The 26506-nt window shown below is 43.4% G+C and overlaps 1 protein-coding gene across 2 annotated transcripts in view; it reads right to left on the bottom strand.

The window, feature by feature from the left end:
* Positions 1-26506, bottom strand: part of TDRD9 (tudor domain containing 9) — a 127284-nt gene that overhangs the window by 65572 nt on the left and 35206 nt on the right. For both annotated transcript variants that reach the window (XM_004055767.3, XM_055361683.2), the window contains exons 3-8: positions 24260-24357; positions 21878-22099; positions 20607-20729; positions 16830-16910; positions 11903-12067; positions 1167-1270 (exon numbers count right to left, since the gene is read on the bottom strand). In XM_004055767.3, the coding sequence (XP_004055815.2) occupies positions 1167-1270; positions 11903-12067; positions 16830-16910; positions 20607-20729; positions 21878-22099; positions 24260-24357 (793 nt within the window). The remainder of the gene's footprint in view (positions 1-1166; positions 1271-11902; positions 12068-16829; positions 16911-20606; positions 20730-21877; positions 22100-24259; positions 24358-26506) is intronic.

The raw sequence follows: 26506 nt of genomic DNA, 5'->3' as shown, positions 1-26506 counted from the left end.
CTGAGATGAATGAAAATGAAGACACAACACAGCAGAACTAATGGGACACAGCTAAAGCAGAACATAGCAAGAAATTTGGAAGATGAATGAACAAACTGTGGTACATCCAGACAATGGAATTTAGCGCTAAAAAGAAATGAGCTATCTAAGCCATGAAAAGACGTAAGGGGAACTAAATACATATTACTAAGTAGAAGAAGACAACATGAAAAGGATACATACTGTATAATTCCCAACTACATGACATCCTGGAAAAGGCAAAACTATGGAGACAGATGTAGTAAAATTAGTGCTGTAAAGGCTCAATCATATGGTGTGTGTGTGTGTGTGTGTATATACATATATATATATATATTTTTTTTTTTTTTTTTTTTGAGATGGAGTCTTGCTCTGTCACCAGGCTGGAGTGCAGTGGCGTGATCTCAGCTTACTGCAACCTCTGCCTCCCAGGTTCAAGCGATTCCTCTGCCTCAGCCTCCAGAGTAGCTGGGACTACAGGTGCGCACCACCATGCCCAGCTAATTTTTTGTATTTTAGTAGAGACAGGGTTTCACCATGTTGGCCAGGATGGTTTTGATCTCCTGACCTCGTGATCCCCCCACCTCGGCCTCCCAAAGTGCTGGGATTACAGGCATGAGCCACCGTGCCCAGCCATATTTTTAAAATTATAAACTCTAGTCACCACTTATAACCTAAAACTGTTCCTCAGGGAATATGTTCCAATTTTCAAAGAACCAGCTAAATGAATGAACATCTGGATTACAGAAGGAGATTGCTTAGGGTCAAGAATATGTCCTTATAGTAAATGAAAACAAATGCAAAGAAAGTTTCAACAGTTTCTACTAATGTAGGATTTAAAGTTTTATCCCAGCATTAAGAGTGATAAGACCCCTATATGTCTGGAAAAACTATTTTCAGGCTATAAATCCTAGCTTTTAAAACTATCAGTCCTAACACTGCATTCAGCATGGCTTTAATTATTTAAAATAGATATTTCCAGTTAAAAAAATTCCAAAATACTAACCTGATTTTAAAATATATACAGTAACTACTGAAAAAGTACCTATAGTTATACCTTCTTATAAAAACACTAAAACATTTCCAAATGAATAATTTTTTAAATCACATATACATTAAAGTGCATTACCAACTGAAGTATCTCTTACCCACTCTCCTTCATATCCAAGTCATCAAACATCTGAATGAGAGAGACAGCAACTTCATATATATCCTTAGTTATCACTGGTTCCTCCAGGAGATGAGGAGAGAGCTAAAAACAGTGAAAGAAAAAAGTCGCAATACGAAAACAGGATTACAGAAGAAACCTGGCGTTGGATGGGACTGGCTCTCACCGTTAGTACAACACTGTAACAAACTCTCTAAATAAAAGTTCTTGGTTTTTATTGACAGCAATGTCTGAACACTTGCTGTGTGCCAAGTACTGCTCAGGACAGTGGACACATAAAGTGCCATACTCATCAATCTCCTCACCTAGTCACCAGAGCAAGAATGGCTCAGAGAGCCCAGACACGCACAGGCAGTGTGTTTGGCAGGATGTCTACTTTGAAGACATCGATTAAGTCACACCAAATGTCTATGGAACCCAGGAGGAGTTCCTGATCTCAAAGCCAGTGCCCTTCCCCTCTGTCAAACCCCTACCTCAAAGAGCCCTAAGACTTCCCTAAGATTTCATGTGTGAAAAGTAACCTTGTATATCAAAAGCACCAGAAAACTGTAACGTCACATCCGTATCTACCAATGTGTGGTGATAACACAACCTCATGATGAGGTATCCATCTACCAAGGTTTAGGGGTTCTTCTACTACTTTTAATTGTCTATTAAAGCAAAGACACCAAGACCAGATAATGTAAACTTGCCCCTCAGGCACCGCTACCAAACACTAGGCACCAACCACAAGCGGCAAACTCCCCAAGTCAGGTTGTGCATTAGTCCATCTTCATGCTGCTGATAAAGACGTACCCAAGACTAGGCAATTTACAAAAGAAAGAGGTTTACTGGACTTACAGTTCCACATGGCTGGGGAAGCCTCACAATCATGGCGGAAGACAAAGAGAGAGAGCTTGTGCATGGAAACTCTCCCTTACAGAACCATCGGATTTCATGAGACTTACTCACTATCATAAGAACAGCACAGGAAGGACCTGCCCCCATGATTCAATTACCTCCCACTGGGTCCCTCCCATAACAGGTGAGATTTCAAAATGAGATTTCGGTGGGGACACAGCTAAACCATATCATTCTGCCTCTGGCCCCTCCCAAATCTCATGTCCTCACATTTAAAAACACAATCATGCCTTCCCAACAGTCCCCACAAAGTCTTAACTCATTTCAGCATTAACTCAAAAGTCCATAGTCCCAAGTCTCAAAGCAAGTTAGTTACTTCCTAGATACAATGGGGGTACAGGTATTGGGTAAATACAGCCTTTCCAAATGGGAGAAATTGGCCAAAATAAAGGGGCTACAGGTCCCAAGCAAGTCTGAAATCCAGCAGGGCAGTCAAATCTTAAAGCTCCAAAATGATCTTTGACTCTATGTCTCACATCCAAGTCACACTGATGCAAGAGCTGGGTTCCCATGGTCTTGGGCAGCTCCACCCCTGTGGCTTTGCAGAGTACAGCCTCCCTCCCAGCTGCTTTCATGGGCTGGCATTGAGTGTCTGTAGCTTTTCCAGGTGCATGGTACAAGCTGTCGGTGGATCTATCATTCTGGGGTCTGGAAGACAATGGCCCTCTTCTCACAGCTCCATTAGGTGGTGCCCCAGTTGGAGTCTGTGTGGAGGCCTGAACCCCACATTTCCTTCTGCTCTGCCCTAGCAGAGGTTCTCCATGAGAGCCCCACCCCTGCAGCAAACTTCTACCCTGACATCCAGGCATTTCCACACATCCTCTGAAAAGTAGGCAGAGGTTCCCAAACCCCAGTTCTTGACTTCTGTGCACCCACAGGCTTAACAACATGTGGGAGCTGCCAAGGCTTGAGGCTTGCACCCTCTGAAGACACAGCATGAGCTCTTTGTTGGTCTCTTTCAGCCATAACTGGAGCAGCTGGGACACAGGGCACCAAGTCCCTAGGCTGCACACAGCACGGGGGCCCTAAGCCTGGCCCACAAAACCACTTTTTCCTCCTAGGCCTCCAGGCCTGTGATGGGAGGGGCTGCCGTGAAGACCTCTGACATGCCCTGGAGACATTTTCCCCATTGTCTTGGGGATTAACATTCAGCTCATTACTTATGCAAATTTATGCAGCTGACCTGAACTTCTCCTCAGAAAATGGGATTTTCTTTTCTATTGCATTGTCAGGCTGCAAATTTTCCAAACTTTTATGCTCTGTTTCCCTTTTAAAACTGAATGCCTTTAACAGCATCCAAGACACCTCTTGAATGCCTTGCTGCTTAGAAATTTCTTCCACCAGATACTCTAAATCATCTCATTCAAGTTCAAACTTCCACAAATCTCTAGCGCAGGGCAAAATGCCACCAGTCTCTTTGCTAAAACATAACAAGAGTCACCTTTACTCCAGTCCCCAACAAGTTCCTCATCTCCATCTGAAACCACCTCAGCCTGGATTTCATTCTCCATATCACTATCAGCATTTTGTTCAAAGCCATTCAACAAGTCTCTAGGAAGTTCCAAACTTTCCCACATTTTCCTGTCTCCTTCAAGGCCCTCCAAACTGTTCCATCCTCTGCCTTGTTACTCAGTTCCAAAGTGGCTTCCACATTTTTGGGTATCTTTTCAGCAGTGCCCCACTCTACCGGTACTAATTTACTATGGGTGTGACTGTCCAGCTTTCCCCGAGCTGAGGCCACAACTACACAAGCATCTTTCTACAGTATCCAGCACAACAGATGTCTCTAAATTTCCGAAAAATCTATTTTATAGCGATACTGGGTTTTTTTCACCCAGAGTAAGAAGCTTTTTTAATTAATAATTTTACTCATTAAACACTATGTGCAGAACATCGCATCTGATTTTGTTGAGGACAAATCAAAAGAAGTCTTCGGGTAATCAGAGAAGCCAATCACAGGGGCAAATTTTTTTTCCAATTTTTACTTAGAGTAAATTAAGTCAGCTAGTTTCCAAATAATTTATAAAAGTTGACTTTTAGGCTGGGCATGGTGGCTCATGCCTGTAATCCTAGCACTTTGGGAGGCCGAGCCGGGTGGATCATTTGAGGTCAGGAGTTCAAGACCAGCCTGGCCAACATGGTGAAACCCCATCTCTACTAAAAATACAAAAATTAACCGGGCATGGTGGCACACACCTGTAATCCCAGCTACTCGGGAGACTGAGGCAGGAAAATCACTCAATCCTGGGAGGCAGAGGTTACAATGAGCTGAGATCGTGCTACCGCACTCCAGCCTGGATGACAGAACAAGGCTCTGTCTCAAAAAAAAAAAAAAAAAAAAAGTGACCCACAGCGAGTCCAGGTGGGGCGGGGGGCATGCTCTACTACTGGACCTGGGTTGTTGATCATTTCACAATTTCATTACAGCACACATTTACATTTTATGTAACCCTTTTTCTAAGCGTGTTCTTTATAATTTTGTTTTGTTTTGTTTTTTGAAACGGAGTTTCGCTCCTGTTGTCCAGGCTGGAGTGCAATGGCATGATCTTGGCTCACCACAACCTCTACCACCTGGATTCAAGCAATTCTCCTGCCTCAGCCTCCTGAGTAGCTGGGATTACAGGCGTGTGCCACCACACCTGGCTAATTTTGTATTTTTAGTAGAGTTGGGGTTTCTCTGTGTTAGGCTGGTCTCGAACACCCAACCTCAGGTGATCCGCCTGCCTCAGCCTCCCAAAGTGCTGGGATTACAGGCATGAGCCACCACGCCTGGCCTCTTTCACAATTTTTTAAGAAGCTGAATATAAAGGATGAAAAGGACTCTCCAAAGGACACTGAAAGGGAACAGCCAGATCTGGTAACAGAAAAACCAGGACGCCACCACAGAACCCGAAGAGAGGGTGAGTTTCAAGAATTGAAGTGGCCAACAGTGTCAAATACTGCAGAAAGGCCAGGTAAGTCTAGGACTTACCTAGAGCTCTCCTAACGACAAGGAGGTCACTAGGGACCCTGGCAGGTACAGTCTGAGTGGCAACAGGGGACACCACCCTGCAATAAATGAATTGCCTGTGGGAGGTAGAAAAGTAGAGAATGTGAGAGTCCACAGGCCAGCAACGGCTGGAGAGCAGCCTGAGACCTAAGGTGGGTGTTCGCAAAGGTGAAAGAGCTTCAGTTATGTTTCAGTGTGAACAAGAAAAGGACAGCAGACAAAGAGACACTAATGGTAACAATGGGGAGGGGGAAACAGTAGATCAGACGAGGTCCCTGAGAAGGTAAGAAGGATAAGACATGAAACCCAGGAGGCGCGGCTGGCGCTCCATGAAGAAAGGGGACTTCTCCCTTGTAACAGCAGACAGTGTGGTGAGGTAACATGACAAGAGTAGTGACAGTAACACAACTGAAATTTTAACCAAGGTCCTCTGATTCTGAAGCTGTATAACAGGATCTATACAAAACAACACCATTTTTACAAGCTCAAAATTAACACAGACTGTCCCTGATTTACAGTGATTTAACTTATATTTTTAGACTTTACAGTGATATGAAACCATTCTGCTTTTTACTTTTAGTGCAGTATTCAATAAGTTACATGAGATATTCAACACTTTATTATAAAACAGGCCTTGTATTTGGTGATTTTGCCCAACTATAGGCTAAATAAGTGTTCTGAACTCATTCAAGGTAGGCTAGGAGGACAGGTGTATTAAATGCATTTTCAACTTCATGATTTCAACTCACAGTGGTTTTATCAGGGCATAACCCCATTACAAGTCAAGGAATGTCTGTATACAGCTAAGTGTTGCATATTCATTCACTGAAATATTTACTGAGCACCTATCAGGTACCAAAAACAAGACGTTGGATAAATATTGCTAAAGCTGGACATTCTCTATTCTACTGAACATAACCCACCCATGAGGCAAGGGGGCCCTGGGTGCCTAGAAGCTGGGTTGTCTTGACCACACGGGCTCAGACAGCAAATGGCAAGGCCTGATCCAGCTCCTCAGCGGGTCCACAACGAAGCATCTAAGTGTTGTGAGCTCTGACAGAAAATACACAACGAACATCAATAGGAATTAATTAGACTTCAGCCAGCTGGAAAGAAGACTGGTAAACCATCATCACTCTCACATTTCAAACTAGTCAGAGGCCAGGCATGATGGCTCATGCCTGTAATCCCAGCACTTTAGGAGACCAAAGCAAGAGGATCACTTGAGGACAGGTGTGGGCGGCAAGCCACCCAGGTGCCGAGGCAAGAGACCGAGGGCATGAGCTGTTCCAGTATAATAAAATATATAAAATAAGAATAGTTATACTAGATATAGATCTTAGATATGATTATGTATGAATATCATTAATCATTAGTTTGTAGTAATTACTCTTTATTCCAATATTATAATAATTCTCGCTCTACAATCATAACCTAGGAAAAACCAGGCCATACAGAGATAGGAACTGAGGGGACATAGTGAGAAGTGACCAGAAGACAAGAGTGCGAGCCTTCTGTTATGCCGGGACAGAGCCACCAGAGGGCTCCTTGGTCTAGCAGTAATGCCAGCATCTGGGAAGACGCCCATTGCCAAGCGGACCATGGTCTAGCCGTGGTCTAGTGGTAGCGTCAGTGTCAAGGAAAAACACCCGTTACTCAGCAGACCCGTTACTCAGAAAGGGAGACTCCCTTTCCCTGGGGTAGTTTAGAGAAGACTCTGCTCCTCCACCTCTTGTGGAGGGCTTGACATCAGTTAGGCCCGCCCACAGTTATCTGGACGCCTAACCGTCTCCCTGTGATGCTGTGCTTCAGTGGTCACGCTCCTAGTCTGCTTTCATGTTCCATCCTGTACACCTGGCTCTGCCTTTTAGATAGCAGTGGCAAATTAGTGAAAGTACTAAAAGTCTCTGATAAGCAGAAATAATAGCATAAGCTGTCTCTCTCTCTCTCCTCTCTCCCTCTGCCTTGGCTGCCAGGCAGGGAACGGCCCCCTGTCCAGTCGACACGTGACCCACGTGACCTTACCTATCATTGGAGATGGCTCACACTCCTTACCCTGCCCCTTTGTCTTGTATCCAATAAATATCAGCGCAGCCTGGCATTCGGGGCCACTACTGGTCTCTGCGTCTTGGTGGTAGTGGTCTCCCAGGCCCAGCTGTCTTTTCTTTTATCTCTTTGTCTTGTGTCTTTATTTCTACAATCTCTCATCTCTGCACACGGGGAGAAAAACCCACCGACCCTGTGGGGCTGGTCCCTGCAGACAGGAGTTCAAGATCAGCCTAGACAACATAGCAAGACCCTATCTCCACAAAAAGAATTTTTTTAATTAGCCAAGCATGGTGGTATGCATCTGTAGTCATAGTTTCTTGGAAGGCTGAGATGGGAGAATCTCTTGAGCCAAGGAGTTCAAGGTTACAGTGAGCTATGATCGCACCACTGCACTCCAGCCTAGGTAAAAGAGCAAGACCCAATCTCAAAGAAAAAAAAAAAAGAGTCAGAAAATGCAAATTCTTTAAATGTTGTAAATGTAAGTGCTACCTCCTCCCTACCTTGAATAGAGCCTCACCTGGCAACTTGTTTCTCAAGAGTACAATGTGGAAAGGAGGCAGTAATGCATAATGGAGAAACCTGGCAAACACAACCTTTCCAGTGATCAAAGTCTGTGTCATCAGTGCTATAGTTTGTCCCCTCCAAATCTCATGTTGACATTTGATTCCAGTGTTGGAGGTGGGGCCTAATAGCAGGTGTGTGGGACATGGGGGCAGATGCCTCATGAATAGATTAATGCCCTCCCTTGGGAAGACTGAGTTCTCACTGTTATTGGTTCCTACCAGAGTTCCCCCGAGAGGTGACTGTTACAAAAAGCCTGGCACACCCACCTTCTTCCAGTCTCACCATGTGATCTCTGCACACACCAGCTCCCTGAGCAGAGGCCAGTGCCATGGTTCTTGTATAGCCTGCAGAACTGTGAGCCAAATAAACCTCTTTCTTTTATAAATTACCCAGACTGAGTTATTCCTTCATAACAGTGTTAAATGCTATTCACAATAGCCAAGATATGGAATCAACCTAGGTGTACAACAGATGGAGAAATAAAATGGAGAATATATACACAATGGAGTATTATTCAGCCATAAAAACTGTGAAATCCTGTCATTTGCAACAACATGGATGAAACTGGAGGACATTATGTTAAGTGAAATAAGCCAGGAACAGAAAGTTAAATACCACATGTTCTCATGTGGAAGCTAGAAAACAGTTTAATAGAAGTAAAGAGTAGAGCAGAAGATACTAGAGGCTGGGAAGGGTAGGGGAAAGGAGGAGGCAATAGGGAGATTTGTTAAAGGATACAAAAGGACAGCTAGATAGGAGGAGGAAGCTCCAGTGTTCTACAGATAACAATAATATGTAATTTCAAATAGCTATAGGAGGTTACCGAATGTTCCCAACACACACAAAAAAAAAATGTTTGATACAATAGATATGCTAGTTACACTGAGCTCAACACCATGCATTGTATGTATCACATCACTATGTACCCCATGAATTATTATGTGTCAATTTAAATTTTTTAATTAAAAAAAACATTAAACAGACTTAAGACAACCAGTAAAGGTCATGTTGATAGTGTATGCCCTTGATATGTGACAAAAATGGCACCTCAGCCTGTGGTCTTCCTCCCCAAAACCAATAACCTCAGTTTAACCATGAGAAAAACATCAGTCAAATTCCAGTATAAGGGCGTCCTACAGAATACCTGACCAGTACTCTTCAAATCGTCAAAGTCTTAAAAAATGAGGAAAGTCTGAGAAACTACCACAGCCAAGAGGAGCCTAAGGAAACATGGAGACCAAATCTAATGTAGCATCCCGGATGGGATCCCAGAATAAAGGACATTATGGAAAATACAGTCAAACTAAATAAAGTGAAGTTTAGTTAGTAGGTTTTTTTAAGTGTTACTAAGTAAATGTTAACTACAAATAGATGTCCTGAAGCATTTTCCCTATGTTTTCTTTCTCAAACTCCTGGGCTCAAGTGATTGGCCCACCTTGGCCTCCCAAAGTGCTGAGATTACAGGTGTGAGCCACTGTGCCTTGCCATGAATTGGAAGAATTTATACTATTAAAATGACTATACTACCCAAAGTGATGTACAGATTCATACAATTCCAATCAAAATACCAATGACATTCTTCACAGAAATCAAAAAAAAATCCTAAAATTCATATGGAACCAAAAAAGATCTCACAAGCCAAAGCAATCCTGGGCAAAGAGAACAAAGCAAGAGGCATCACATTACCTAACTTCAAAATATACTACAAAGCAATGGTAACCAAAACAGCATGATATTGGCATAAAAACAGACACACAGATGATCAATGGAACAGAATAAAGAACCCAGAAATAAAATAACATATTTACAGCCAACTGATTTTTAAGAAAGGCATCAAGAACATTCACTGGAGAAAGAACAGTCTCTTCAATAAATGGTGCTGGGAACACTGGATATCCAGATGCAGAAAAATAAAACTAAACCCCTATCTCTCAATATACACAAAAATCAACTCAAAATGGATTTAAGACTTAAACTAAATCCTGAAACTATGAAGCTATTAGCAGAAAACATAGGGAAAATGCTTCAGGACATCTATTTGTACAAAGATTTGATGGCTAAGACCTCAAAAGCACAGACAGCAAAAGCAAAAGTAGACAAATAGGATTATATCAAACTAACAAGCTTCTGCACAGCAAAAAAAAAAAAAAGAAAGAAATCAACTGAGTGAATGGGGGGAAACATTTGCAAACTATTCATCTGACAAGGGATTAATACCCAGAATATACAAGGAGCTCAACAGCAAAAAACAATCCAATTTTTTTTTTTTTTTTTTTGAGATGGAGTCTCTCTCTGTCACCCAGGCTGGAGTGCAGTGGTGCAATCTTGGCTCACTGCAAGCTCCGCCTCCCGGGTTCACGCCATTCTCCTGCCTCAGCTTCCTGAGTAGCTAGGACTACAGGCGCCCACCACCACACCCGGCTAATTTTTTTGTTATTTTTAGTAGAGACGGGGTTTCACCGTGTTAGCCAGGATGGTCTCGATCTCCTGACCTGGTGATCCACCTGCCTCGGCCTCCCAAAGTGCTGGGATTACAGACGTAAGCCACCGCGCCAGGCCCAAACAATCCAATTTTTTTAATGGGCAAATAAGTGAGCTGAAAAGACTTTTCTAAACAGAAGGCATACTACTGGCTAATACAAGAAAAAATACTCAGTATCACCAATTGTCAGGGAAATGCAAATCCAAACCATATTGAGATATTATCTCACATGTGCCAGAATAGCTATTATCAAAAGACAAATAAAGGCTGGGTGCAGTGATTCACACATGTAATCCCAGCACTTTGGGAGGCTGAGGCAGGAGGACTGCTTGAGCCCATGACTTCAAGGTTTCAGTGAGCTATGATAGTGCCACTGCACTCCAGCCTGGGTGACAGAGCAAAACCCTATCTCTAAAATAAACAAGTAAAAATAAAAGACAAAATATGACAAATGCTGGCAAAAATGCAAAGAAAGGGGAACTCTTGTATACTGTTGGTAGGAATGTAAATCAGTATAGCGTTTATGGAAAACAGTATGGAGGATCCTCAAAAAAACTAAAAACAGAACTACCATATGGCCTAGCCATCCTACTACTGAGTATATACCCAAAGGAAAGAAAAACAATATGCTGAAGAGATAGCTCCACTCTCACGTTTACTGCAGCATTATTCACCATAGAGAAGATATGGAATCAACCTAGGTGTACATCAAGAGATGAATGGATAGGCCAGGCGCGGTGGCTCATGCCTGTAATCCCAGCACTTTGGGAGGCCAAGGCGGGCGGATCATGAGGTCAGGGGATCGAGACCACAGTGAAACCCCGTCTCTACTAAAAATACAAAAAATTAGCCAGGCATGGTGGCGGATGCCTGTAGTCCTAGCTACTCGGGAGGCTGAGGCAGGAGAATGGTGTGAACCTGGAAGGCAGAGCTTGCAGTGAGCTGAGATCGCGCCACTGCACTCCAGCCTGGGCAACAGAGCAAGACTCCGTCTCGAAAAAAAAAAGAAAAAAAAGAGATGAATGGATAAAGCAAATATAGTATATACACACAATTAAATACTACTCAGCCATGAAAGAAGAATGAAATCCTATCATTCTGGGCAACATGGCTGAGTGAAGTTAGTGAAATAAGTCAGGCACAGAAAGATAAATACCACACATTCTCATTCAAATTTGGACGCTAAGAAGGCTGATCTCACGGAAGGAGAGAGTAGAAAAGAAGTTACTAGAGGCTGGGAAGGGGAGGAAATAGGAAGAGGTTGGTTAATGGACAGAAAATCATAGCTAGATAAGAACTAACTTCTAGTGTCCTTTTTAAAGAGAGATGAGGGTCCCACTATGGCTGGAACTACAGACCCCCACCACTACGCCCAGTTTTCGTGTTCTAGAGCACCGTGGGGTGACTACAGTTGACAACAACTTATCGTTTATTTTCAAATAGCTAGAAGAGAGGATTTTAAATGTTCCCACCACAAAGATAAATGTTAAAGATAATTAACAATGATAAATGTTGGAGATGATGGATTTGCTAATTACCTTGACTTGATCATGACACATTATACCTATGTATCAAAATACCACACTATACTCCATAAATATGTACACTTAGTATGCATCAATTTTAAAATAATAATTTTCTCGCAGGGCCTTACAATCATAGGTGATGAATGCAGGTTTGATCAAATACAAGAGTACGCTCACTATAAAAGAAACAGCACATTCTAACATACCTTGCTATGATGAATGTGCTCCAAATCATTAAGATAATACTCTTCAACTGAATGGGGCTTGCCTTCCACTTCAAAAATATATGCAGGATTCATCTTGTTTTGAACAGGGACAGCAAAGTAGTCTGCAAACTCTTTACAGTTGATGGTAGCCGACATCAGGACCACCTACAGAGTAAGAGAAAACATTAAAATAAAACAATGAGAATCATCACAAATTAAATACTTCTAAAACTGCAGGCTTTTCTTCTGCTTCACTCCTTATCTAACAACTTTCGAGACTTTAAACAGACCACCCTGATGTAATCTCTAGTGTAATTATTGTAGTTTAAACAATGTTCAGAGATACCAACTTTTACTATTTCTCTTCGAGTACCTTTTCAAATGATAAATTTTATCTCCAATAAGGGTAAATTAAAACCATTTTTCTGAAAGAAAACTTTGCATCAGGAGACTAATTTTAAAAAAGAATAAGGCCCAGGTAAACAAAGACACTGTGGCTCACACCTATAATCCCAGCACTTTGGGAGGCTGAGGTGGGAGGACCACTTGAGCCCAGGAGTACAAGACCAGCCTGAGCAACAACATGAGACCACTGTCTCTACAAAAACATTAATTAATTAATTAAAAATAAATTTTAAAAAAAGAGTAAGGCCAGGTGCCGTGGCTCATGCCTGTAATCTTGGGCCAAGAGTTTAAAACCAGCCTGGGCAACATAGCAAGACCCCATCATTACAAAAAATTTAAAAATAGCTGGGCATGATGGTGCCCTCTTGTAGTCCCAGCTACTCAAGAGGCTGAGGTGGGAGGATCACTGGAGCCAAGGAGGTAGAGGCTGCAGTGATCTATGATCACACCACTGCACTCTAGCCTGGGCAACAGAGCAAGATCCTGTTTCTAAAAACAAAAATAAAAAATAAATTAAAAAGAATAAGTTATTCTATGATGTGTTCCAAAGAAATGACAGAGTAAGCCAGCAAAGAAAACAGGGGATCTAGAAAACTCTAGCTCCAACTCAAGAAACTGGAGAAGTCCCAGGACGACAGTGGTGCAAGAGCAGAGGAACAACCCCAGACTGGGGCAAGATGACGGACTGCAGCTTCCAGTTTTGTCAGAAAGCAAATATGAAATGATATCCTTAAGAAACTCAGCCATGAATGACAGGAGCAGTGCATACAGCCCGAGACGTGCCAGGAGAAAGTGGCTGATTATGGAGGGTCTCCCAGCTCAGCAGTCTCCACAATGCTACATGGGGAGTGGGCACAGCAGTCCGGCTGGCTGCTCACCACCTACTGTACATCGCAAGTAGAGTTATCTAAGTGGAAATCCTAGCCAAAAAGTAAACTTTTTTATTTTTGAGACAAGTTCTGGCTCTATCGCCCAGGCTGGAGTGCAGTGGTGTGATGTCAGCTCACTGCAACCTCAGCCTCCTGGGCTTCAGTGATCCTCTCACCTCAGCCTCTCAGGTAGGTAGGACTACATGTGTGCATCACCACAGCTGGCTAATTTTTGTAACTTTTTTTTGTAGAGGCAGGGTTTCGCCATGTTGCCCAGGCCAGTCTCAAACTCGTGAGCTCAAGCGATCTGCCCACCTCGGCCTCCCAAAGTGCTGGGATTACAGGCGTGAGCCACCACACCCAGCCAAAAAGTAAACGTTTCATATAAGCATTGTTGTTGCAGTTATTGAGTAAAGAAAACATCTGTATTTTCCCCTTTGGAATGAGATACAAATGGTAAAAACTGTACAGACTAAAACTCATTTTGAGAAGAGATGTCTGAAGTTAAAAAGAATGCTCCCAGAAGCCACTTGGAGTGGAAGAGAGGCTCCTAAGGGACACACCCCAGTCACCATAAATGATCTCTAAACTGGGTTTTAAGGAACGACGAGGCCAGTGAACTGCAGGACACTGAGTACAGCCTGCAAACAAGAGGCCAAGCCTGGAATGCAGGGAGCAAGGAGGACTCAGCCTGGCCACCAGCCTCCCTCATCCACCCTCCCCTGCAGCCCTCTGCCTCTTCTCCAAACAGGCAAGTCAGCAGACACCCAAGACAACTGCCTGTCTGGAGTGGGCCTGAGCTGAGTCCAGTCAGCAAGAGGTGACAACAAGGTCAGTGGCTGGAGGATGGTATAGAGGAGGCACTGAGAGGAAGCCAGGTCGGGGGAACCACAGGGACCTAAAGGTTGGTGGGAGAGGAAAGGGGAGGCCTTAAAGCCCATGTGCCCGTGCCCCACACCCAGGTCCTCTTGACAGCGGCACTCTCTTTAAAAGCTAATACAGATTTTTTGAGAGTTTTTTAAAAACCTCTTACAAAACCACCTAGAGTATGGTGTCTAATTTCTTGGCCCAACTACATGTACCATATAAGTTTCTATATCGAGAAAATATGCTGCTTCACATATTTGTTAATAAATCATGAACACAGTGAAACTGACAAACCATATCTTACAACTTATAAGTACCAAATTCCTCACCAACATGTCCATCAGTGTAGGGTTTTGTTAATCCACTAACACTTTAACTCTTTTTACCACTGAAAACTAAAAAATGTGTAACCAACTCATTATTCTGACTTGAGTAAAAAAGAAGAGTCTTAAATGACATTCAAGAAAGGTCTCAATGTGAATAATCTTCAATGGCAGCTTGGTTAAGATTCCAAAAAGGACTGAAATAGCCAAATTCTCTCATTCATTTCATAGTCACCTCAAGCAATAAGACAACTGATTGCAAGTGTCGAGTTCCATTCATTCAGCACCCACCCAGTGAAAATATGAACATCCTAAGGCAGAAACTTCCCCACCTGGGGACATGGGAAAGAGAAAGAGAAATGTTTTCCTCAACAAATAAACACTTGAAGACAACAGGCTTTATGGTTTAGAAAGCAACTGCTTTCCAATAACAGCAAATCCCTTAGCAGCCCCATCATAGAATAACTGAATAACCCAACCATGCGGCCTTTTATCAAGCTGTTTCCCACAGACCTCTGCTTAGCACAGCTGGGTTAAGGTCGACCTATGAGTAGACTTTCTAAACCCTTCACCATTTTGGCCTAGTTCACACCTTCTTCCTTTCTGTTCAAATAAGAAGTAAATGATATTTATCATTCCCATCAACTTTCAGTTAACTCTACTTACGTCTCTCAAATAGTAGTACATACTCTGTTCTCAAATTTCAATGCACTTTGGTGCTATTTCGAACACAGGGACTGCAGATTCATTCACTTACTTTTTGTTTTGTTTTTGTTTTTTTTAAAAAATGCAGTCTCTCTCTGTTGCCCAGGCTGGAGTGCAGTGGCACAATCTCGGCTCACTGCAACCTCCACCTCCCGGCTTCAAGCAATTCTCCTGCCTCAGCCTCCCGAGTAGCTGGGATTACAGGCGCCCGCCACCACGCCCGGCTAATTCTTGAGACAGGGTCTCATCTGTTACCCAGGCTGGAGTGCAGTGGCGCAATCACAGCTCACTGCAGCCTGGACCTCCCAGGCTCAAGCAATCCTCCATCAGCCTCCCAAGTAGCTGGGACCACAGACACACACCACTATGTCCAGCTAGTTTTTGTATTTTTTGTAGAGATGGGGTTTCACCATGTTGCCCAGGCTGGTCTTGAACTCCTTGGGCTCAAGCAATCTGCCCACCTTTGCCCCCCAAACTGCTGGGATTACAGGCGTGAGCCACTGTACCGCCCAGCTTCATTCACATACCTTTAAACTGTGGTACTTATTCAACCAAAAGCAAAGCTCAAAACCCAGCATGTCATTATAGTCAACTAGACCATTTTCTGCAGCCTGGAGAAAATATGAGAGTTTAAGGCAACATAATAACCAAAAAGTATCCGTACTCTGTTCATAAAAGAATGCCCCTTAGTTGGCTTCCTGGCAAGATCTGGTGTACTACACATGATCATGAATTTTAAGCGTCATCAGTTTCAAATGTTTCTGTTAAAATACAGTCAGCCCAGCCAAGTGCGGTGGCTCACATCTGTAATCACAGCCCTTTGGAAGGCCAAAGCAGGCAAATCAGTTGAGGTCAGGAGTTCAAGACCAGCCTGGTGCAAAACCCCATCTATACCAAAAAATACAAAAAAAAAAAATTAGCCTGGCATGGTGGCAGGTGCCTGTAGTCCCAGCTACTCAAGTGGCTGAGGCATGAGAATTGCTTGAACCTGGGAGGCGGAGGTGGCAGTGAGCTGAGATCGTACCACTGCACTCCACCCTGGGCAACAGAGTGAGACTCCATCTCAAATAAATAAGTAAACAAACAAACAAACAGCCCTGGGCCAGGCGCGGTGGCTCACACTTGTAATCCCAGCAATTTGGGAGGCCAAGGCGGGCAGATCACGAGGTCAGGAGATCAAGACCATCCAGGCTAACACGATGAAACCCCGCCTCTACTAAAAATACAAAAAATTAGCCAGGCTTGGTGGTGGGTGCCTGTAATCCCAGCTACTTGGGAGGCTGAGGCAGGAGAATGGCATGAACCCAGGAGGCGGAGCTTGCAGTGAGCCGAGATCACACCACTGCACTCCAGCCTGGGCAACAGAGCGAGACTCCGTCTCAAAAAAAAAAATAGTCAGCCCTCTGTATCCAGATTCTGCATTTGCAGATTCAACCAACTGAAAATCAAAAATATTCAGAAAAAATAAAAATACACATTTAAAAAATAGAGTATAGCAACTATTTATATGGCATTTACATTATATTCAGCATTGTAGATAACCTAGAGGTGACTTAAAGCATATGGGAAGATGTGCATAGGCTACATGCAAATACTTTACTATGCCATTTCATATAAGGCACTTGAGGATCCTCAGATTTTAGTATCTGTCGGGGGTCCCAGAATGCTCTATAGACACCAACAGACTATAGAGAGAAACAAAACTAAACAATGAACCTTAATCCTAAATATGTCTGTTACTCATGAAATCAAATTTACCTTCACAAAACGTGAATTTGTTCTTAAGAGTCTGCGGACTACCAATAGCAGGAAATCCATTTCTTCTGTTCGTTCGTGTACCTACAAAATAAAAAAGGGGGCACCCCCCACATGGCATCAGGCAACACACATGTCACTGCTGACAGAAAGGCACCACTGGGGGACTGGGGACTAAACCAGTTCTCTCTGCTAAATGCAGTTCCTCAGGGGGCTAGTATCACTCCTGGTTAAGAGGAAGAAAAGAGCATCGGCCAACAGACCACAGACCACCCACTCAGTCACGGCCCCCAGTGTTTCTCCTTAGGGCCCCCTGAGAGATGGCAGAGTAATGTTCTGCACCCTCGCCCCTGCTCATTTACTGCCAACTGTGCCCAAGGTCACTGTGACAACCAGAAACCTCTCCACCTACCTCAAGCACAGAGAACCACTGAGCCAGCCTCCCATGGCCCCTGCTTGCCACAACCCCTGCCAGGCCTGCAGGTACACTGTCATCTGAGCAAGCAAGCACAGGGAAGATGTGCCAGTCTAACACTGACCGGGAGCCATGTGACCCCTACAGGACACATTCCATGATGTGCATAACTGCAGCTCACAAGGGTGGGCAAGGGCTGGTCCTGGAAAAGCTGGGTCAGTCACAAACAGGTAAACCAGAGCAAGGTTAGGACCCGAGGTCAGTAGCACTGACACTCGGGGACAGCAGTCAGGGAGGCAGCACCTCAGACAGACCTTGCAGCCCTCCTCAGACAGAGACCTCACAGTCAGAGCCACCCCAGGACCCACAGCCCCCCCACCCCGCCCCACCCCAGAACCAGCTAGCACCCAAGGGCTAGGCAGCCTGCTACTGTTCTAAAGAAGCCAGTTACTCTAGAACTTAGGAAACGTCAATGTACAAGGGGACAGTAAGATTCTATTCTGGGACATTTCTCAGCCGAAGTGGAGAGATAATTACTAAGTGTCAAAGAGGGAGTTCTCCTTTCCTCAGTGTAAGAGGTGTAAGGATTTATTCTGTAAGTAATTCTATTCCAGGCCCTACTATCTTCTGAACTTCCCACTGAAGGAGATGTCTAGAGAAGTAGCATAGAGAAAAGAAAAACAAAAATCAGTAGCTAAAAGGTATTTAACATCATCATAAATCTCATGCTGTCACTTGACTTCAGAACATTTCCTCAGCACAAACATCCTCTCTTTTACTTGAGAAGAAAAATCAAGGCTATCATCAGCGAAAAGCCCCAAAGTGAGCTCTCCTCAGCTTGTGGCAGTCTCTTCTGAGTTCACACACCCATCATCTTCCCTCTGCCCTGCAACCCACTGGCTCCAGGATCCCTACACCAGCCTTTCTAACACATAAACATGCACACATCAGCAGATGTGTCTCCCTAGTACTCATCTTTATAACCTCAGCCCCTTAGGAGGCACCTTTTCCATAGCAGTACTCAAAAAAAAAAAAAAAGTTTATTGAATGAATGATTTGCCTAAAGCTAGTTTTTTTTTTTGCTTTTTTTTTTTTTTACACAGAGTCTCTTATTCTGTAGCCCAGGCTGGAGTGCAGTGACGCGATCTCCGCTCACTGCAAGCTCTGCCTCCCCAGTTCACGCCATTCTCCGGCCTCAGCCTCCCGAGTAGCTGGGACTACAGGTGTCCGCCACCACGCCCGGCTAATTTTTTGTATTTTTAGTAGAGACAGGGTTTCATCATGTTAGCCAAGATGGTCTCAATCTCCTGACCTGGTGATCCGCCCACCTCGGCCTCCCAAAGTGCTGAGATTATAGGCGTGAGCCACTGCACCCAGCCAAGCTACTTTATTCTTTTTTTTTTTTTTGAGACGGAGTCTCACTCTGTCGCCCAGGCTGGAGTGCAGTGGCGCAATCTCAGCTCACTGCAACCTCTGCCTCCCGGGTTCACGCCATTCTCCTGCCTCAGCCTCCTGAGTAGCTGGGACTACAGGCGCCACGCCCGGCTAATTTTTTGTATTTTTGGTAGAGATGGGGTTTCACCATGTTAGCCAGGATGGTCTCAATCTCCTGATCTCACAAATCCTCGTGATCCGCCCACCTCGGCCTCCCAAAGTGCTGGGATTACAGGCGTGAGCCACCGTGCCCGGCCCAAGCTACTTTATCCTTAAGAGCTGGAAAGTTAAAAACATTATTCCATTTTAAACTGGCTGGCCATCTTCAACTTTTGTTCTTGTATTTGTTTTGAAATTCAAATAATCCCAGATAATGCAAACGATACTATATGTAAACCTAAAACTTCAGGTAGTTGAAGCCAGTCCATTCATTTATGAAGCAAATAATCCCTGGGGCATCTACGAGGTGCTGACACCGCACCAGACAGAGGCAGAGCAGGAGGCTGCCGTGATGGCGCGATGGTCTTCTGCTGGTTACCGCTCCCCAGTAGGGCAAGCTCTCGAAGAGAGGAGCTAACTTTTGCTCAGCTATTATGGCAGAGCTTGAGAAAAGGATATAGTCAATAACACAGCATTGATGGATTTATCTGTGTCACTCAAGTATGGGGGTGCAAAGGCCACGTAGGCAGAGAAATATGTCAGACACACAGAAAATAAATGTAGGCACCAGCACCACAGGCTCTAGAGTAAACTACCCAGGGATGAATCCAGCAACATCACTGATTACTTGTGGCCTGAGCGCTGAACTTCCTTAAACTTTGGTTTCCTTTTATGTAAAGTGGGCTCAATTATACTAAAAAGCCCAATGAATAACTATTATAACCTTCATAATGCCATCTTTTGGCATATTATCTATTAAATCTGAATTTGTCTGTACCTACTATAAAGATATTCAAAACTGCCATAAGTCACAAAGAAAAATTCTGAACCGTATTATATATCACCCTATTTTGTAAGAAACAGTAGATCATTTTCACCCTCTCCTACTCTCCCACCAAATGCCCTACAATAATTTAAAACCAAGTGCCTGTACATAAGATCACAAACGCACTGACTCAGCTTTGCCTGGAGTATATGTTGTATTATTCGTTATCCCATGCATCAAAATAGAGTGCAGAGACACTACCCTAAACAGTTGCCCAAATGGGTTTATCCTTTTGGTTGTTATTGTTGTTGTCAGACGCAGTCTCACTCTGTTGCCCAGGCTGAAGGGCAGTGGCGCAAACTCAGCTCACTGCAACCTCCATCTCCCAGGTTCAAGTTATTCTCCCACCTCAGCCTCTCAAGTAGCTGGGACTATAGGAGGGTGCCACCGCACCCAGCTAATCTTTTTTTTTTTTTTTTTTTTTTTTTGTATTTTTAGTAGAGATGGGTTTCACCATGTTGGCCAGGTTGGTCTCGAACTCCTGACCTCAAGTGATCCACCCACCTTAGCCTCCCAGAGTATCGGGATTACAGGCATGAGCCCATTGCCCAAATGGTTTGATTTCAGACTCTATTAAACACCCTAGCCTTGTCTCACAACCTCTCACAAATCCTATTTATTTGCTGATGTGTCTAATTCCTCCAGAAATAAGTCAAGCTTCCCAAACAGAATTACTGATAAGGTTTAAAACACAAGAGTTTAAGAACCAGTTCCAAAGTTCCTGGGAAAGTTATTCAAACACAACATTCCCCACCAAAAAACTCATGTTTAAAATATAAACAAAATCAAAAAACATTCCATCCTTACTGAGAAAAGTCCAGAAAGTAAAGGGGAAGGAAAAAATAAAGAAAGCTGAGACAGGCACAAAGACAGGGTTCACAATACTCTGAGAGTTTTTTTTTAAGAGAGATAAATATGACCTTTACAAGTAGATGACATCACTTACTTCATCAATGATGATATGTGTGAATTCCATCAAACTCTTGGCACTAACTATTTTCTGAAGCAGGACTCCAGTTGTCATATAAATTAGCCTGGTGTCCTCTGTTGCTATTTTCTCTAGCCCTACCTAAAATTGGAGAAGGAAAAAGGAAAGGAAAAAAGAGAAAAAAAAAGTTATGTCCATTTTATTAATATAATGGGGGTAAGAAAGGGAATAAAAAATTAAGGTATTTCGAAAGATACACAGGCTCCAAATTAAAAGTGACATTCTCAAGTCAATTATTTTCTTCTTTTTTGGGGGGAGGGGGGCAGGGGTTGGCCCATCTAATCACACTGCTATAACATTTTTATGTTAAAACAATTGTGTATCAAGACATCTTCTAGATTACAGATATAATTAAAAAGATAAAATTATAAAAGCCGTAAGCATGAGAATTCCCACTGCTTTCCTATTCAACTGGAAAGAAATTACAATTTATTTTCAAGAAATTCTCTTTTTCTTTTCGAAACAGTCTCACTTTGTCACCCAAGTTGGAGTGCAGTGGCGTGATCTCGGCTCACTGCAACCTCTGCCTCCCGGGTTCAAGCAATTCTCATACCCCAGCCTCCTGAGTAGCTGGAATCACAGGCATGTGCCATCATGCCTGGCTAATTTTTGTATTTTTAGTAGAGACGGGGTTTCGCCATGTTGGCCAGGCTGGTCTCAAACTTCTGACCTCAAGTGATCCGCCCGCCTCAGCCTCCCAAAGTGCTGGGATTATAGGCGTGAGCCACCATGCCCAGCCTTATTTTCAAGAAATTCTGTTTCACTGCTTTTTAAAATTATGCCACAGTTCTCTTCTATAAGCAGCTGGTTTCTTTTTTTGTTTGTTTGTTTTTTGTTTTGAGACAGAGTCTCACTCTGTTGCCCATGCTGGAGTGCAGTGGCACGAGCTTGGCTCACTGCAACCTCTGCCTCCCAGATTCAAGCAATTCTCCTGCCACAGCCTCCCGAGTAGCTGGGACTACAGGCATGCACCATCATATCCAGCTAATTTTTGTATTTTTAGTAGAGACAGAGTTTCACCATGTTGGCCAGGCTGCTCTCAAACTCCCGACCTAATGTGATCCGCCTGCCTCGCTCTCCCAAAGTGCTGGGATTACAGGCATGAGACACAACTAATTTTCAGCAGAAAATGGTCACATACTATCAACTTACACAGAAAAAAACTTAATAAAATTAAGGAATAGAGAGACAGCTGGCTCTCTTAGTCCCTCCCTCCCTCCCAGTCTCACCTGGTAGCCCACCACACCCCCCAGGGTCCAGGCACGCTCTTTACTGATCCACCTGGCGATGCTGCTTGCCCCTATCTTCCGGGGCTGGGTGACCACAATGCTGCAGTAGGTGGAGCGCTGAACGTAGTGGTCCAAGATATACTGCGGGAGCTGAGTGCTTTTACCGCTTCCCGTGGCCCCATGGATAATCACCACGGAATTACTTTCTATCAAAGACACAACCTAGAAATTTAAAAAATTCTTTCAAAATCAGCACAAAATGGCAATGTAAAGTATCACCTATATTAGGAAGTCTTTCAGGATTTATTTTTCTTGCATCTTAAAGTTTTGTTTTGTTTTGTTTGAGATGGAGTCTCGCTCTGTTGCCCAGCCTGGAGTGCAGGGGCGCAGTCTCGGCTCACTGCAACCTCTGTCTCCTGAGTTCAAACGATTCTCATGCCTCAGCCTCTCAAGTAGCTGGGACTACAGGCGTGTACCACCACACCCAGCTAATTTTTGTATTTCTGGTAGAGACAGGGTTTCTTTCACCGTGTTGGCCAGGCTGGTCTTGAACTCCTAACCTCAAGTGATCCGCCTGCCTCAGCCTCCCAAATTGCTGGGATTACCAGCAATTTCCCAAATTGCTTAAAGTTATTACTTAACCATTCTAAACACAACACAAGAGAGCAAGGAGGCGACAAACGGTTGCCACACTTAAATGCAACTCTACTACCTATTTAACAGTAATTAGTGGCTGGGCACGGTGGCTCACATCTGCAATCCCAGAACTCTGGGAGGCCAAGGCGGGCGGATCACGAGGTCAAGAGATCGAGACCATTCTGGCCAATATGGTGAAACCCTGCTTCTACTAAAAATAACAAAAATTAGCTGGGCATGGTAGCGCGCCTGTAGTCTCAGCTACTTGGGAGGTTGAAGCAGGAGAATTGCTTGAACCCTGGAGACAGAGGTTGCAGTGAGCCAAGATCGTGCCACTGCACTCCGGCCTGGCGACAGAGCAAGCCTCCATCTCAAAACAAACAAACAAACAAAAAAACAAAAACAACAACACAAAAAACAGTAACTAGTGATAGCTGTGGAAAAACCAGGCCAGGTTAACTCCAGCTTCCTGGGTCTCAACTGCTTCTGTAAAAATGAAAATGTAAAATTAGATTTCTATGACTCTTCCCAAGTTTCTATTAACATTTTGTAATGAATCTGCAAATAATTCTACTGAACATGAGAAAAAGAGCTGTTACTACATTCAAGTGGTTTTAAAATGTCATCTTAAATTCTTCAGACATATGTTTATCTATTAAATGTCTGTTTATTTATTTTTAGACACAGGCTCTAGCTCTGTCACCCAGGCTGGAGTGCAGTGGCACAATCATGGCTCACTGCAGCTTTGACCTCCTAAGCTCAAGCCATCCTGCCACCTCAGCATCCCAAGCCAGGACCACAGGCACGTGCCACCATATTCCACTAATTTTGGGGGGTGTGTTTTGTAGAGATGAGGTCTTGCTATGTTGCCCAGGCTGGTCTGGAACTCCTGGCCTCAAGTGATCCTCCCACCTCCAGACATATTTGGAAACAAGTAACTTCCACTTTTCCACTTACAGATTATATGCAGCATTTTTAAAACTCCACTCAAATTCCTCCTCCAGAACTCCCCGACCTCCACTCTAAACTTATTTAAGCTCTTATCCTTCTAACAATTGATATGGTCAGGGAATACAAATTAATTTGAATATTGGCCTCTAATTTTTAGTTGCATGATTTACTCTAAAGCAAAGTAAAAATTAAATTTGAAACATTTCTAGTTTTATCTATAACTCCTTCTTCCGGTTAATAAAGGTTCCGATGCGCTTACTTTTAACCATGCTTAATAACACGCAAGTAATTAGGAACTTAATCGTCCTACTGCTACATCTGCCTGGCATTGTTAATACAATGGTATGTCAATGATTGATTACATTAATCAACAGGCAGAGAAAGGGCCAACGCTGTAAAGAAAACCCAGTGGAAATGCTAGGGTATGTCATTTGCTTCATAAAAACATTTAGCAGTGAGTTTATTTTTACAAGAAGCTCTCCTGGGGAAGACTAAGTGTTTACTTGCAGATATTTTGAGGAAGGAAAGACTAGATAAACTAAATGTTAGAAGATGTACTCAGGCGAAGACTAAATAAATTAAAGCACAGATCAAAAGAAAAGCCATCGATATGGTTACTACACAAAATCATGTGCAGGTAGGCCTGAGCACACCCTCCTCTTATCCACCACAGAACCTTGTACACCACAGAAGTGTTCACCTGGCAACTGGTAACTTTCAAATTAGAAACCAAAAGTATTGGGCCTCAGACATGTATTCAAACAGCAAAATTACAGTATAACAAAACAATTTTACCTCTTCCTTGTATCGACTTATAGGCAAATCAGGATATTTATAAGTTGTCCCTGGGATGCACGTCACACTGCTTAATTTAGCCAAAGATGGCCTTGGACCTGGATTAAGGCAAAACAAACAAATACAATGCCATTTCTTATCTGGAAAAAGATAACTCAATGTTCTAATCTATATATACAGCATACACACACACACACACACACACACACACACTCTCAAATACAAAAATACATTTTCTACAGGCTAAAACTGCCATCAGGGCAATACCAAAGACATGGAACGAACATACGTATCCATCAATGGTGGATTGGATAAAGAAAACATGGTACATATACACCATGGAATACTATGCAGCCATAAAAAGGAATGAAATCATGTCCTTTGCAGGAAGCAACATGGATGCAGCTGGAGGCCATCTAAGCAAATTAACACAGAAACAGAAAACCAAATATTAAATGTTCTCACAACTGGGAGCTAAACCTTGGGTACACACGAACATAAAGATGGGAACAACAGACACTAGGGACTCCAAGAAGAAGAGGGAGGGAGGGGCAAGGGCTGAAAAACTTCCTATTGGGTACTATGTTCACTATACAGGTGATGGGATCAATGGAAGCCCAAACCTCAGCATCACCCAATATACTCTTGTAACAAACCTTAACATGCACCCCCGAATCTAAAATAAAAAGTTTAATTTCTTAAGAAACTTCCCTTAGCAGCCCACTATTAATCTTGTATAAAAGCAAACTGAGAATATTCTATCCCTCCATCACAGCCACCAATATTGCAAGCTCAGCACTGCCTTCTAAAACAGGCCTGTAAAACATGCACTCATTGCTGATTCAGTGGTGCCAAAACAGTTAAAGAGAAAACTTTTCCTTGAAATTTCAACAGAATGCATCAATTTAAGCGTGCATTCCCTGCTACTAAAATACATCAGTGATAGCAATAAATAAATCAAACAATTTATGAAATACAGGTATCAGGAAAGCAGGCAGCTTGCCTCTGCTCAGGATACATGATACAGAGCTCTGACCAGGCACACTTCTCTGCCCTCTTGTAAAAACATGCCCTGCTCTCTGGCTGCACTACAAATTCTAAACCTCTGGTCATCACTTGACAAACTGACAAATCATCAAAACTCACGGAAGACAAACTTTTGCTGGGAAATAAGTTTTACTTCCAAAATAAACTCTTAGCCAAATTTAGCACCACACTCATTCCCTTACCCCATGACTCACCTTCCCTTCCTATCAGCCCCTTGTTTCTGACCAGCATCTCCTGCTGTGTCACCCTCGGCCTTTCCTAATAAAACCAGGCTTCTCTCTTGTTGTCCTACATCTTTTCCCTCCATATATTCCCATTTTCCTAACTGGTCTAATAATATGTAATTAAAATGTAGGTATTTTCCCACATTTGAATCAAAGTTACGTGGTCCCTGTTCTCAATTCTATAAACAGAGTAGCCAGATCTGTCGTACTTTCTCAAAGCAAACATAGCTTCTTTGTGAGTATGTTCTTCCTAAAATATTAGTGACCCCTAACTCAGGAAAGCTGTCCTGCCGATATGGCTTTTTTTTTTTCTTTTTTCTTTTTCTGGACAGAGTCTTGCTCTGTCCCCCAGGCTGGAGTGCAATGGCGCCATCTCGGCTCACTGCAACCTCTGCCTCCTGGGTTCAAGTGATTCTCCTGCCTCAGCCTCCTGAGTAGCTGGGATTACAGGTGCCCACCATCACACCCGGCTAATTTTTGTATTTTTAGTAGAGATGGGGTTTCACCATGTTGGTCAGGCTGGTCTTGAACTCCTGATCTCGGCCTCCCAAATTGCTGAGATTACAGGCATGAGCCACCACGCCTGACCTGTGGCTTTTTAATCTTCTAATCAGCCTAACTAGTGATTGCCAAGTTTACTAAAACAGGGATTTTCTTTCCATTATCACGTCTCACTTTCCTTCCATTCCTCTTCTCAGTGCTATGGTAATTACTGATGCCTTCTTGTTTTCCCAGTTAATATACCTAGGCCTTCTTGAACATAATGAAAGAAGGGGAAGAGAATCCCCATGGCCCTTGTGAACTGGACTGAGAAAAAGAAGGCCCTGAGCCCAGACACAGCATGCAGACAAAAGGAGAGGCAAGTATTCTAGTGAAGAACAGGGTGGGAGTAAGAAGCTGAGGAAGAGCTACTCAAAGGGGAAAGAAGGTGACAAAGATTCTTTTAGAAAGACGAAAAAGGCTGCAGCCACATTCG

This window comes from Gorilla gorilla, chromosome 15 (assembly GCF_029281585.2).
Source record: "Gorilla gorilla gorilla isolate KB3781 chromosome 15, NHGRI_mGorGor1-v2.1_pri, whole genome shotgun sequence".
NCBI lineage: Eukaryota > Metazoa > Chordata > Mammalia > Primates > Hominidae > Gorilla > Gorilla gorilla.
This window is presented reverse-complemented; position numbering and strand designations above follow the sequence as displayed.